The following is a 13,601-nucleotide window of genomic DNA, read 5'->3' on the forward strand; positions in this document are numbered from 1 at the left end:
GTAAAAAGAAGGGTTTTACTCTGCATTGCATGAGGCCCGATAGCAAGGGGAGCTGATTCTTTGTCAGGGTGGGCCTGTAAACAAGGAACTCGGGAATCTAGTACATATTAAGTGAAAACATAACTTCCAGTTGTGAAACGGTAGCAGAGCATGGAGCTTAGAAACCGGAGCTTGGTCCTTGGTGTTCTGAGTCACTCTCGGGGGGGAAATAATCAGATTTTCCCAGGATCTGTCTCTTTGTAAACTTAGTCCTTGTGTCTGTCTTTGCATGCTGGCTGTCAGTTTCCTGAGGTCAGTTTGAAAGCTTGAACCTTTCGAGGCCCTCCCCAGTTTTCTGCTGTGGGCTCCATCAGTTTTCATGGACTTAGACATGGAAGCAGTGACTCGGTAACCAAGTGGTCTGTGTGTGTCTTTGAGGTGTCAGAACGGTTGGGAAGAATGTAAGAAACACAGCAAGTAAGCGATTGAAGCATTGGTAGTTCAGGTAGTTCAGACTTGGAGCTAGCTCTCAGATGGACACATTCCCTGTGAATTTGTCTCATTCCTCTGTGAACATGGGCATACTTTTGCTCTCCGTAATACCGTGTGGAAGTGAGCCCCACAGCTGTGCTATTACCTGTGATGTGTTACTGCTTGCTGGTTTATAGATCTGCAGTGTGAGGATTTCACTGGTATTCTCCCCGAATTGTATCTTGAATTTCGAATCTTGGATTCACGAATTCCTTCTTACTATGATACTCAATTCCCTGTTTCTCACAATCTTCTGTTGGCTACTTGTGATATTACAAGACTTTTATAACCGCTCTGTTCTGTTTACATAATGAAGAGTCCTGTCTTGAGTCTGTAGAGTAGATACTGTGTGTTTCTGACTCGGTTCTTAGTCTGTCTTTTGTAGTTTTTTATGTCACCTCTGGAGGATATCCTCAAAGCTGTTTTCGGGATTCAGGGTGTGGATTTACAGTGATGTAATTGTGTTTTCTGTTTTCTTTCAATTTGTTTTGTTTCTGTTTATACTGAAATGTGGATCATCTTTCTGACCAGAGGTGAATTCTTGCAGTAAGTGTTTTGAGATACAGAGCAACACAGTACCTTTTTCACAGCTTGCAGCACCTACAGTGTGTGTAGTTGCTTTGGAATAGTTCCTGTCTCAGTCCTTGGTTGCAATTCTCCCTCTCAATTCTGTTACAGGTGCCAATCTTTAGCAAGAAGGAAGAAGTCTTTGGTTATTTGGCAAAATACACCGTTCCAGTAATGAGAGCAGCCTGGCTCATCAAAATGACTTGTGCTTATTATGCTGCCATCACAGAAACCAAGGTGAAAAAGCGTCATGTCATTGATCCCTTCATTGGTAAGCACTGGTTTTGTCCATCCCATATGTTTTATTCTCAGTCTGCTCTTGCATAGTAAGAGGTGGCCTGGGAATCCATATACGCTTGTTTCCTGCTGATAAGTCCTAGTGCTCTGACGTGTGTAACTATCTAAAACAACAGAGCCCACCTGTGAAAGTACGCTGTTGAACAATAAGCTGTAGCAGCCACAAACACTTCCTGAAAGCCTACCTCTTCGTTCTCCCCCTTAAGTTCTGCTGTGCCTCTCTGCTGTCCAACCTGTTGGGTTTTTTTACCTTACGAAGATTGTAGATATTATAATTTAGCAATGACTGATTAGCTGCTTCTCAAGTGAGTAAGTACACTTCTCAGAAAATTCTGATGTGTTACTCCCTGTTTGTGTTTCCAATTCGATTTAGCTTCATTGGATCCCGTATCTAACATCCTTTGCATCCTGGCCTGCCCCAGATTACATGATCTAGGAGAGCTCCCCTGGCTGTTTTCTGGTTTCATAGAGTCCCAGACTGGTTTGGGTTGGAAGGGACTTCAGAGCTCCTTCAGTTCCAACCCCCTGCCACGGGCAGGGACACCTTCCACTAGAGCAGGTTGCTCCAAGCCCCTGTGTCCAACCTGGCCTTGAACACTGCCAGGGATGGGGCAGCCACAGCTTCTCTGGGCACCCTGTGCCAGCGCCTCAGCACCCTCACAGGGAAGAGCTTCTGCCTCAGAGCTCATCTCAGTCTCCCCTCTGGCAGGTTAAAGCCATTCCCCTTGGCCTGTCTCTACAGGCCCCTGCCCAAAGCCCCTCTCCAGGTTTCCTGGAGCCCCTTTAGGCACTGGAGCTGCTCTAAGGTGTCCCCTTCAGGAGCCTTCTCTTCTCCAGGCTGCCCCAGCCCAGCTCTCTCAGCCTGGCTCCAGAGCAGAGCTGCTCCAGCCCTCACAGCAGCTCCGGGGCCTCCTCTGGCCTCGCTCCAGCAGCTCCACGTCCCTCTTGTGCTGTTGCCCCAGAGCTGGATCAGGACTGCAGGGGGGGTCTCCCCTTCCCGCAGCAGAGGGGCAGGATCCCCTCCCTGACCTGCTGCTCACACTCTGGGGGTGCAGCCCAGCACATGGGGGGTTCTGGGCTCTAGCACTCACTGAAGCCAGCTCATAGGGGGCTTCTCCTCACCCCATGCCCCCAAGTCCTTCTCCTCAGGCTGCTCCATCCAGTCCCCCCCCAGCCTGTGTTTGAGCTGGGGATTGCCCCATCCCAGGGGCAGGACCTTGCACTTGGCCTTGTTGAACATCATGAGGTTCACACAGTCTCACTTTTCCAGCCTGTCCATGTCCCTCTGGATCCCATCCCTTCCCTCCAGCGTATCGGCCCCACCATACAGCTCAATGCCATCAGCAAACTTGCTGAGAGTGCTCGATCCCACTGTCCATGTCGCCGACAAAGATGTTGAACAGGATCGGTCCCAACACTGACCCCTGAGGGACACCACTCATTACTGGTCTCACTTGGACATGGAGCTGTTGACCACAACTCTTTGAGTGCAACCATCCAGCCAATTCCTTATCCACTGAGTGGTCCATCCATCAAATCCATGCCTCTGGTTTAGAGACAAAGATGTCGTGTGGGACAGTGTCAAATGCCTTGCACAAGTCCAGGTAGATGATGTCAGTTGCTCTTCCCTTATCCACCAGTGCTGTGGCCCCATCATGGAAGTTCACCAAATTTGTCAGGCACGATTTGCCCTTAGTGAAGCCATGTTGGCTGTCACCAATCACTCTGTTACTGTCTGTGTGCCTTAGCATGGTTTCCAGGAGGATCTGCTCCATGATCTTGCCGGGCACCAAGGTGAGACTGACTGGTCTGTAGTTCCTTGGGTCTTCCTTGTTTCTGTTTTTAAACATGGTTCCTAAACCTGTATGGCAGTGACTACAGGACCTGATCACTCCTTTGGAAAGTAGGATTAGCTGCTGAAGTCCATGGACTTATATTTCTTTTTATCTTCTTATTTTTCTGTGTTATAAAAGTTACACAGGCTTCTTGACAAACCAATCTCCTGAAGTAGAACTATATTTATTCCTATTTCTTTGGGTGTTTGTCCTGCCCCGCTGACCCTGTAAGTCTTGTTCATGTTCTTGTATATTTTGCCTTGGGGTTTGCTATCTGCATTGTCCCAGAGGAGTGTAATAGTGCTCACTTTGTGTATTGAGTTTGTCTCTTATACAGTTAGGTTTTAAGTGAAGACAATTACTTTATAAAATCATTGGCCATGGCTTTACACAGATATCTGAAAGAGATTGAGAACAAGTTCAGAGTTGAAGTGTTTCCAGTGTTTCTGCTGTCTGTCACATCATTGAGAATACTGAACCAGGCTGGCCTAACACTGCTTCATGCTGGAAAGTCTCTTCTCTCCAATGCTCAACAAATGCAAGTCTCAAAGATGCTCAACAACTGCAACTGAGGAATATTTCTTCCCAACTTTCCTTGTACAAAGTAACCATGCCCCCTAAACATGGAAGTTTTCCCCTTGTTTCCTATTTCTTTGGATGCCTCTTCTTCCATACCACCCTCAGGCCACAAGCAAACTTAGTATCGTGTCTCTGAGTTTTCTTTCTTTGTCTTTCTGTCCTTTTCAAATGACAGGAACACTTTGTGTTTCTTCCTGTCCACCAGCCTGGTTCTTTCCTGCTTCTGTTTACCATGACACTCATTGCTGACCTGTTTCCTCCTCTCCAGAATGGACACAGATCATCACCAAGTACCTGTCGGAGCAGCTGCAGAAAATCGCGGAGTTCTATAGACAGCTCCCAGGGCAAGGATGTGGTTCACCATCTGGGCCAATGCCTCAGGAGGTGGAACAAGCTTTGAAGCAGTGGGACTACAATGAGAAACTAGCTATGTTTATGTTCCAGGTGAGGCACTGGAGGGGGCTGCTGTGTGTAGCAGAGGAGGGCTAGGGGAGGTGGTGCAAAGTGACTTATTTTTGCAGAATATTCTCTTTCTGTGAATAGACTTATAGAGCAGGAGATAGTTTTGAGCTCAGTAGTAGAAAGGGGTAGTACAGAACTGTGCAAACTTCTAGAGTGATTTCCACTGTTAAAAAGCAAGCAGCTGCTGTTGCTCTGCCTTTCCCTCATGTTGCTTAAGCTTTTGTTTTGCTCTGCCTGTATCTGTGTGCAGGATGGCATGCTGGACCGGCATGAGTTCCTGACGTGGGTCCTTGAATGCTTTGAGAAAATACGGTCAGGAGAAGATGAATTTCTGAAAATGCTCCTGCCCCTGCTGCTGCGGGTGAGAAATGTACACCTGGTGCTGACTTCCACTGTTGTGTGTCCCCTTCCTGCTGCCTAAGGGTTGATAAGCTGTTTTGCACAGAGAATGCTAGGGAGTGTCTTAGAATCACAGAATCCCAGACTGGTTTGGGTTGAAGGGACCTCAAAGCTCACCCAGTTCCAACCCCCTGCCACGGGCAGGGACACCTTCCACTAGAGCAGGTTGCTCCAAGCCCCTGTGTCCAACCTGGCCTTGAACACTGCCAGGGATGGGGCAGCCACAGCTTCTCTGGGCACCCTGTGCCAGCGCCTCAGCACCCTCACAGGGAAGAGCTTCTGCCTCAGAGCTCATCTCAATCTCCCCTCTGGCAGGTTAAAGCCGTTCCCCTTGTCCTGTCCCTACAGGCCCTTGTCCAAAGCCCCTCTCCAGGTTTCCTGGAGCCCCTTTAGGCACTGGAGCTGCTCTAAGGTGTCCCCTTCAGGAGCCTTCTCTTCTCCAGGCTGCCCCAGCCCAGCTCTCTCAGCCTGGCTCCAGAGCAGAGCTGCTCCACCCTTGGAGCATCTTAGTTTGTTGTGCTCTTTTTTTTTTTTTTTTTTTTTTAATATAAATTAAAATATTAAAGGGTCACCATTTATTCCTTTCAAATATTACAAGGATACAAGAAAGCCCCCACAGCTCTATAGTTTGGGGTTTTTTTGTTGGGTTTTTTGAGGGATTTTTTTTGGAAGTTAGAAAATTGCAAATCAAGTGTTTTGGCCATTAAAAAAAAAATTACAGAGAAACGCAGCGTTGCCTCACGTTTTACAGCTGCAGGCCCCCTCCTTCCACCCTACACCCCCAGACTCACCCCTTGGAAGCAGAATTAAACACAGAGGACTTACAAGCCAAGAGTAAGACGTTGTACAGATCTAACCAGGTTAGCTCTTAAACCATCGATTTCTATAGAAAGCACAAAATACTTGAAATGAAATCAGAACCAGGAGTGTAAAATGGGAGAAGAAAAAGGATCTGTTGAACAGTTGCTGGGCTTCAGGGGTGCTGGGAGCCACAGCGATCCTTGCTTATGCAAGGAGTCCTTTTTAGTCCTGTACTCTTCTGTTTCTTTCTCCTTTATCCTGTTTCCCTGCACTGGACTTGGTAATCCCCGTCCGTGTCAGAGCTGTGATAGTTGGACTCGCTGTTCACTGCTACATGACAACTGCTGCTTTTTTTCTTTCCTGTTGCAGCAGATTCTAGGCGGACCTTTGAAACTGGGTGTGGGTACCTCCTGATACCTGAAGTCATTGCCATAGAGCATTTAAAAGGCTTTTCTGATGCTTAGTAGCCAGTGGGCGATCCATGATGCTTAAGGAGCTCTCTGTAAAAAGGGACTGTCTGTACAAGGCAGTGCCACACAGTATCTGCTTTGGGAGGGTCAAGCGTTTCTCTTGTGTTACTTGTAACAAGGATTTTTTCCCCTTTTCTCTTCCCCTGCAGTACTCTGGAGAGTTTGTGCAGTCTGCATACCTGTCCAGACGCCTGGCCTACTTCTGCACCCGCAGGCTTGCTATGCAGCTGGATGGTGCTGGTGGGCACCCACCCCACATCCTGTCTGCCCAGACAGGGAACGCTCTTCCTTCAACTCCCACCCCTCAGCCAGCTGCAGGGAATCCTCCTCCCAGCCCTTTCAGTGACTTACTGCTGTGCCCCCAGCACCGGCCAGTGGTTTATGGGCTCAGCTGCATCCTCCAGGTAGGTTTGAGTAGTGGCTGGCGATGCTGGCGTCAACAGGGAGAGCTTATGTTGTGTGCCATCACAGAAAAAATATTATAGTCTGAGTCAGCAACTTCCTGAGTACAGAAATATCAAACCATGATTGTCTGAGGGTGGGTCTTTGCTGAGGTGTTACAGAGCTTTCGTACCAGTCATCAGTGCTGTAGCAATGCCCTTGACTGACTTGCATGAGAAAATTGGGTTGGAATAGAGCCTTGTGCTCTATTCACAGCTGCCCCAGATAGCTGGGAAAGCTTTGCTGAAGAGGGGATGAGAAAGAAAGGGTTGTTTCACCTCGAGTGTGTCAGTAACAGGTTGTCATCTAGGAAAAGAAATTATGTGAAAAATGAGTGTTTTGTAGTTTTGTGAGCTCTTAAAAACAAGCAACCCCTGTCGTGGGTTAAGCCCAGCCGGTAACTGAGAACCACGCAGCTGCTTGCTCACTCCCCTCTTCTTCTCTCCCTGCTCCCGGAGGGATGGGGAGCAGTTCAGTTGTTTGGGTTTTTTCTAGTTTGTGTGTGATAAAACATGTCTTCTTAAATATAGAAATCCTTTGGGGAGCATTAGGAAAAATATATGAGCATATACACCTCAGAGATGTGGCTGATTTGGAGTTTGAACACAACCTGCTGAACAAGTTCAAGTTGGTTAATGATGGTCTGATCTTTTTTGCTGTGTCTTAGAAGAGCTTTTCTGGTAGAAGATCTACAGATCTGATCTCAAGATAGTAGATAAGGCTGAGGCAGAATGAGATCTAGAGGCTGGAAGTTGGAGCTGGGTAAAGTCAGGCTGGAACCATGCATTTCTAACAGCGTACATAATTAACCTTTGCTCAGGTGGTCTCCAGATATGGTGGATTCTTTCATTTGAGTATTTAAAACAGCCTTGCTTGTCCATTTTAATGTCTGGTTCCTCGTGAGCCAGAAGCTGTAAGGGTGTATCCTCGGAATCGTTCAGTGAAGTTTTGTGTGTTTGTCTGGGTGTCTGTACAAGATCGCAAAAGAATAAAAATAAATATATAATCGTGCTGTTATTAGAATCATTACTATAATCATACTTGGAATTATTAAATAATACAGTATAAAGAGTTTGGGTTTGTTGACTCATGTTTCTTCTCACACTTTGCTCGTGATGAGGGCTGTAAGCCACTAGCGTAAATGCTTCTTCTGAACCGTGAGGGTTGGGTTGTGCATTGACTGTGCGAGTTGTAGAAAATAAGTTCTGTTTAGAAGCAGCAGGGAGCTCTGCAGCAACATGTACTGCTTTTGGATAATGTGGAACTCTGGTCTTGGCTTCCTAAGCATACCTAGGGCAAGAAACTCAGTGCAGCAGAAATAGTAGTTTCTTCCTGTCTCCTCTAGTATGGTCTTTAGCCCAAACACTTTGAGAGCTTAGGACAAACACACACACACACACTCCCCCCAGATAGTAAATATTTATGCAGGATGATGAATGTCTAGGCAGTGGGATAAAGGAGTGGTTATTTCTGTAGAAAGTAATTGAACTTGATTAGTTTTGACCTTTCAACGATACTGACTTTTCTATCTGCTGCAGAGTATAATTTTGTGTTGCCCAAGTGCCCTTGTGTGGCATTACTCACTGACTGACAGCAGAATAAAGACTGGCTCTCCATTGGACCACCTGCCTATAGCCCCGTCCAACTTGCCCATGCCAGGAGGGAATTCAACCTTTACACAGCAGGTGAGCAGCCTTCAAAAAAGGGGGCTCTTGTGGCCCAAGGCAATAGCTGTATCTTACCTCTGTCAGGATTTTCTTTTCATGTTGTGTGATAAGCAGAGCTGGATGTGCTGTCTCACTCCTAAGGAATTAATTCCTCCCATTCTGCTATAAGCAAGACAGTGATGCCTTTGGAAGATGGGCAGAATCTAACCTTGAGTAGAATTACTGTCATGCTCTTTATTTTCTGATATTTTGGTACCCAATACTTCTAAGGCATCTTTTTGTATGTTTACACAAGTGCATTGCTTTCAGGTTCGGGCAAAGCTGCGTGAGATTGAGCAGCAGATAAAGGAACGTGGCCAGGCTGTGGAGGTTCGCTGGTCTTTTGACAAGTGCCAGGAAACCACAGCAGGTAACTTGGTGTAGGTTAAAGTTTCTTTCCCCATGTTTCATGTGTTACCCTGAGAAACCTCCTGTCTGGCTATTTTCTTTGATTTTTTCCTCTCTGCTGCTGTTGGTGTTTACTGTCAGCAGTGGATAAAACACAAATGGCTTTTTTTCTTTTCAATGCAAAAATCTTGCTCAGGTCCTTTTACCCAGGTGTAAAAGTTTCTGTTTCTTTCTGTAAAGAAACTAACTCTTTCTATAAAGAGTTTCTGTTACTGGAAGCTGAAAATGTGGGCCAGAGAACTATACTTTTGTATATATGCCATGTTCTGATGCTTTCCCCTAACATCAGCTGTTGGCTGATGTGAGAGTCAGGATACCGAGCTAGGTATGCTTGCCTGGCTGGTACAGCTTTTCTTAGGCAGTCTCCTGAGCTTACAGAAACTTTTGCTCCAGGGTCTATTGTACCAGTTGCCAAGTATGCATTTCTCTTCTCTGTTCTCTTCTAGGCTTCACTATTGGCCGTGTCTTGCACACTTTAGAAGTTCTGGACAGCCATAGCTTTGAAAGATCTGACTTCAGCAACTCTTTGGATTCCTTGTATAACAGGATATTTGGGCTGGGCCCAACCAAAGACAGTCATGAGGTGCCTTGGGACTTTGCTGCTGGGCCTGGTCTTGCATGTGGCTATGTTCTTGTTTCTGTTCCATGGTTGCTGTCCTGTATCTGCACAGAGCTGACCAGGGGCTGGCATTTGGCCAAGAGATGCAGTCTCCATTGAAAAATATTTTGCCCAGCCTTAAATTAGGGAGGTACTAGAGTGAGAAAGGGGGGGTCCATGCTCTAGAAAGTCTGCACTAACAAAAATGTGTAAGCTTGAGAGAATCTACACAGCCATCAGAGGAGGTCTCCTGACGGAGGACATCAGCCCAGATAGCGCATTGATGATAAGGACATGTTATGTGTCTGAGAGAAGTAAATGCTAGCCTGGTCAAATTCTGGCCTGGCAGCTGCTTCCTGGCAGTCAGAGCTCACAGTTCAAGTTCCTTTTAGCCCAGGAGGTGACATACTTACAACGTGTAGGACCATAGTGCTACCAATACTGTATTGGTTCCTGGCAGCGAGCTGCAGGAACGGTAGTTTGCATACTTTGTATAGCGCTCGAAGCTGTGTTTCACTGTATGCTAGGATTAACACTCCGTAGATGTCCTGCCGGAAGAGATGGTTTTCTGAAGCAAAGCCATCCTGAGATTTATCAAGGGCTGTGGATCACCTCATGCTGCAAAGTGGAGTCAAAGCAGAGGCAAAGCAGGAGAGCTTTAGCTTGACATCTGTCCTCCAGGAATGTAGTGGTCTGCAGGCTGTGCTCTACTAGAAGTGGACTGACTATTATCCAACCTGAGGCCTTAGGACTGCTCACCTCTTGTGCTTGGCTCAGGTTCTCACTGTAGTGCTTGTATCTCAACAGATCTCCCCAGACGACGATGCAGTGGTGGCCTTGCTGTGCGAGTGGGCTGTCAGCTATAAGCGCTCTGGACGCCACAGGGCTATGGTTGTGGCCAAACTCCTGGAGAAGCGTCAAGCAGAGATAGAAGCTGAGGTACATCCTTATTCCTGGAAAGTTAGCAGTGGTGAGGAGAGCAGAAGTTACCCAACTATGATTATCTACCTTGCACCAAAAGGAAAGGCTGATCAGCACCTCTTAACACTGGTGCTGTTAATTATGGCATTTGCTCCACCTAAGTCAAAGTAGGTTGTAAATGAGCCTGTGGGATCGTGTGTATCCCATTTCTTGATTATGTTTGAAGGCAGGTGATTGCAGTGCAGAAGTACTGGCATACTTGAAGACTGTGAAGTAGCTCACAGAAACCTGTGTGGTGGCTTTCCTATAAGTGCAAGATAGGAGAAGTCTCTCAAAACTTCTTTTAGGGGTTTATGGATAGTGACTTTCTCCTCTGGGACAGCTGTCAGTGCTTTTTTCTGTTTCTACAGAGATGTGGGGACTCTGAAGTTGTGGATGAGAAGGGCTCCATCTCCTCAGGCTCTCTCTCAGCAGCCAGCGCTCCTGTCTTTCAGGATGTCCTTATGCAGTTCCTTGACACTCAAGCTCCTATGTTAAGTATGTAATAAGAACTTGTGGTCTCACAGTTTCTAGCTTTCCCTCTTCTGCAAACTTTGAACTGTGTGCTCTTCTCTTGTGTTTAGGTCTTGGATATATTTAAGTCTCTTTCTGGCTTGCTTGTGATCCAGAGCACACCTTGGAGAGGGGGGGAAAGCATCCTGGAGGGCCAGGTGACAGAAAGATAATGCAGAAGCACTTCTGTTAACAGAGCATTGGCTGAGAATAAATGAGTGCAGCCTAATTTGGAATTAATTCAGGCTGAGAACTAGAGTGAGGTTTCTAACTAGTAAGTGACAAAGCTCTGGAATAGTCTCTCAGTGGAATTACTGAAATAGATTAAGGGGGACAGGATACTATCAACTCTGAATGATACTGGTTTGTACACCCAGAAATGGCACTTCCACACTGAAGTCCTGTGCCTCTGGTCTGAGGGACTAACTGGAGAGCTTTTACTTAACTGCTACCTGTTGAAACTGAACTTTCTGCTTTTAGTCCCTGCTGTAATCTCACAACTGTGTATCAATCGCTATGTTGAGATCTCTGGAAACACTTTCTCTAGCCCTAGCTTAGGTGGCTGCTGTTGCTCAGCATTGCAGTAGACCTCTGATAGCCCTGACTGTCTGTGCTGTTCCTTCAGCTGATCCTGGGAAGGAAAATGAGAAGGTGGAGTTCTTTAACCTGGTGCTGCTGTTCTGTGAGTTAATCCGACACGATGTTTTCTCTCACAACATCTACATGTGCACACTCATCTCCCGGGGTGACCTTGCCATGGATTCTCATGGGCCTCGCCCGCCGTCGCCCTTCGATGACCCTGCTGAGGAGCATGACAGGAAGGAGACAGAAGGAAACAGTGGCATCAAGCTAGAGGTGAAAGCACAAGCATCATGGTCCTCCTGCACATGTCCCTGTGTTGTGCTTGCCCATTTTTTCCAGCTTTGCAGCCTCTTTGCTGTTATCTGCCAGAGGGTGTACCAGTGACTCATGCTTCCCCTTTCCCCAACCTATTTCTTTAGCATTTCAGTTTCAAAAGTAGAAAGCTATGTTCTAAGTGGATGGAAAGGGCCTGCAGAATGTAAAGGGGTAGATAGGAAAATCTTGCACTGCTCAGAGCAGAGCAGCATATAATGAGGTGCTGTGTGAGGCCTGTCCATGATGTTTGCAGTGTGCTAAGTTTCAGCTTGGGTTGAAGGTCTGTGGGTGTGTTGGCATATTGCTGTCACTGTCCAACATGGACATCAAGTGCTGTGTTAAATAAATATTCTCCTGTTCCCTGGTAGACCAGGTTCTAAAGCTGCTCTGTCTCTTCCCAGGACACAGGTCTTTCTGAGCCCATTGACATTGACCACAACTCCAGCATGCTTTTTGATGACATGGAGAAAACAGACTTCTCGGTATGTTTCTGCATTTTCTGCCTGCTACTCAGTAAGTAGGTCAGTATGTTGTAGTCAGGGCCAGCAGGTGCCTCGCTTTTCTGTGAGTGTTTCCTCTCTGCTGTAGAGCCAGTGTGCTGGAGGTGGCAGAGTTGTTCCAGTGTGCCCAAGAATCCGTCCAGCCTGGCCTTGAACGCTGCCAGGGATGGAGCATTTACCAGTTCTTTGGGCAGCGTGTTCCAGCGCCTCACTATCCTCACAGGGAAGGCCTTCTTCCTTATATCCAACCTGAACTTCCCCTGTCTAAGTTCAAACCCATCACCCCTTGTCCTATCGCTACAGTCCCTGGTGAAGTTCATGGCTGCAGAATGTTTTGAGGCATTTAACAATAAAAATGTGGTGTTTGAAAAATCCCCAAGTACCTACATTCCTCTAGCCATTTCTGGCCTTTCAAGGTGCGTGTTAGGCAGGTGTGCTGTGCAGAGCTATGTGGCTTTCCTGAGATTTTCCTAGGATCCTTGCTTGTTCTATGGAGGTGGTTCCCAAAATACGAAGTCGTAGTTATTTATTTCCCATTGTTTTTAACTCCAGGCACAACATGGAGCAGAAGCAGAAATGGGAATAGTGTCTTAGCACATTGCCTTGGTCATTGCCCTAAGAACTGAATGTTTCTCGAACCCTCTCTCTTCCTGCCCCTTTTTAGGCCTGAGGAGCTGTACCTTCCTTCAGCCATCTTCGCTGTTGCATGACTATGTTCCCTAACTACCTTTTCTTGTTCTTATGTCTCCCTAGATGTTTTCTCCTCCAATGCATTGTGAATCTAAAGCCAGCCCTTCCCCTGAGAAACCAGATCCTGAAAAGGAAGCAAAGCCTCTGCTGAAGGATAAGTCTGTAGAAGGAATGCTAGCATCCCTATATGACCAGCCTCGGCATATCCAGTATGCAACACACTTCCCTATTCCTCAGGTATGAGATCTGCTCATAACCCCTCCCCTGTTGCTGCCTTGTGCTCTGTTCATGAGGCTGCTGGGTTTCCCTGCAGTACTGCTGTGGGTGGGTAAGGACCAGTTAGGCTTTGCTGCACTGCTGCAGGAGCTGAACTACTTAAGATGTCTCCTTGCTTATACCCAGAACAACTTATGAGATGAAGCTTTACTCTTCTTTTGAGAGATGCAGATGTAAACCAAGATGAAAGCATTCAGGCTCATAGTTGCTAATGTAGTTGCCTTTTCTGGTTCCCTAGGAGGAGTCATGCAGTCACGAGTGTAACCAGCGGCTGGTAGTTCTTTTTGGAGTTGGAAAGCAACGAGACGATGCTCGGCATACGATCAAGAAGATAACCAAAGACATTCTAAAAGTTTTAAACAGAAAGAGCACTGCAGAGACAGGTTAGTAGAGTTTGAGCTTCTGAAGTGGAAGCATCTGTCCGGTTGGGTTGTCTCCTTTGGGTTGCAGTGAAAGGATTTTATATAATCTACAGTGGCTGGTAAACTCTGTCAGTCACTGAGAGTCTGGAATGGTGCTCTGTTCCCAGACATACTAACAAGCATGTCTGGGAACATAAGCAAGTGAGATGATTGGTTTCCTGGTGGCAATATCTGTTTAATTAAAACACTTTTCTTCAGAAGAGCAGTAAGTCATATCAGTTCAGAGTGAGACCCTGGCCGAAACTTCCACTTTTCAGGTTTTCTTTAGTC

General features: G+C 46.7%; 1 protein-coding gene across 3 annotated transcripts in view; it reads left to right on the top strand.

Annotated features, from left to right (window-relative positions):
* Positions 1–13,601, top strand: part of MED12 (mediator complex subunit 12) — a 38,587-nt gene that overhangs the window by 2,129 nt on the left and 22,857 nt on the right. For all 3 annotated transcript variants that reach the window (XM_030474681.1, XM_030474682.1, XM_030474683.2), the window contains exons 4-16: positions 1,189–1,348; positions 4,057–4,232; positions 4,501–4,611; positions 6,070–6,324; positions 7,900–8,046; positions 8,338–8,437; positions 8,922–9,058; positions 9,881–10,012; positions 10,405–10,531; positions 11,172–11,401; positions 11,845–11,925; positions 12,697–12,870; positions 13,148–13,292. In XM_030474681.1, coding sequence (XP_030330541.1) covers positions 1,189–1,348; positions 4,057–4,232; positions 4,501–4,611; positions 6,070–6,324; positions 7,900–8,046; positions 8,338–8,437; positions 8,922–9,058; positions 9,881–10,012; positions 10,405–10,531; positions 11,172–11,401; positions 11,845–11,925; positions 12,697–12,870; positions 13,148–13,292 — 1,975 coding nt within the window. The remainder of the gene's footprint in view (positions 1–1,188; positions 1,349–4,056; positions 4,233–4,500; positions 4,612–6,069; positions 6,325–7,899; positions 8,047–8,337; positions 8,438–8,921; positions 9,059–9,880; positions 10,013–10,404; positions 10,532–11,171; positions 11,402–11,844; positions 11,926–12,696; positions 12,871–13,147; positions 13,293–13,601) is intronic.

The sequence above is a fragment of the Strigops habroptila genome, chromosome 9, assembly GCF_004027225.2.
Source record: "Strigops habroptila isolate Jane chromosome 9, bStrHab1.2.pri, whole genome shotgun sequence".
NCBI classification, from domain to species: Eukaryota; Metazoa; Chordata; class Aves; order Psittaciformes; family Psittacidae; genus Strigops; species Strigops habroptila.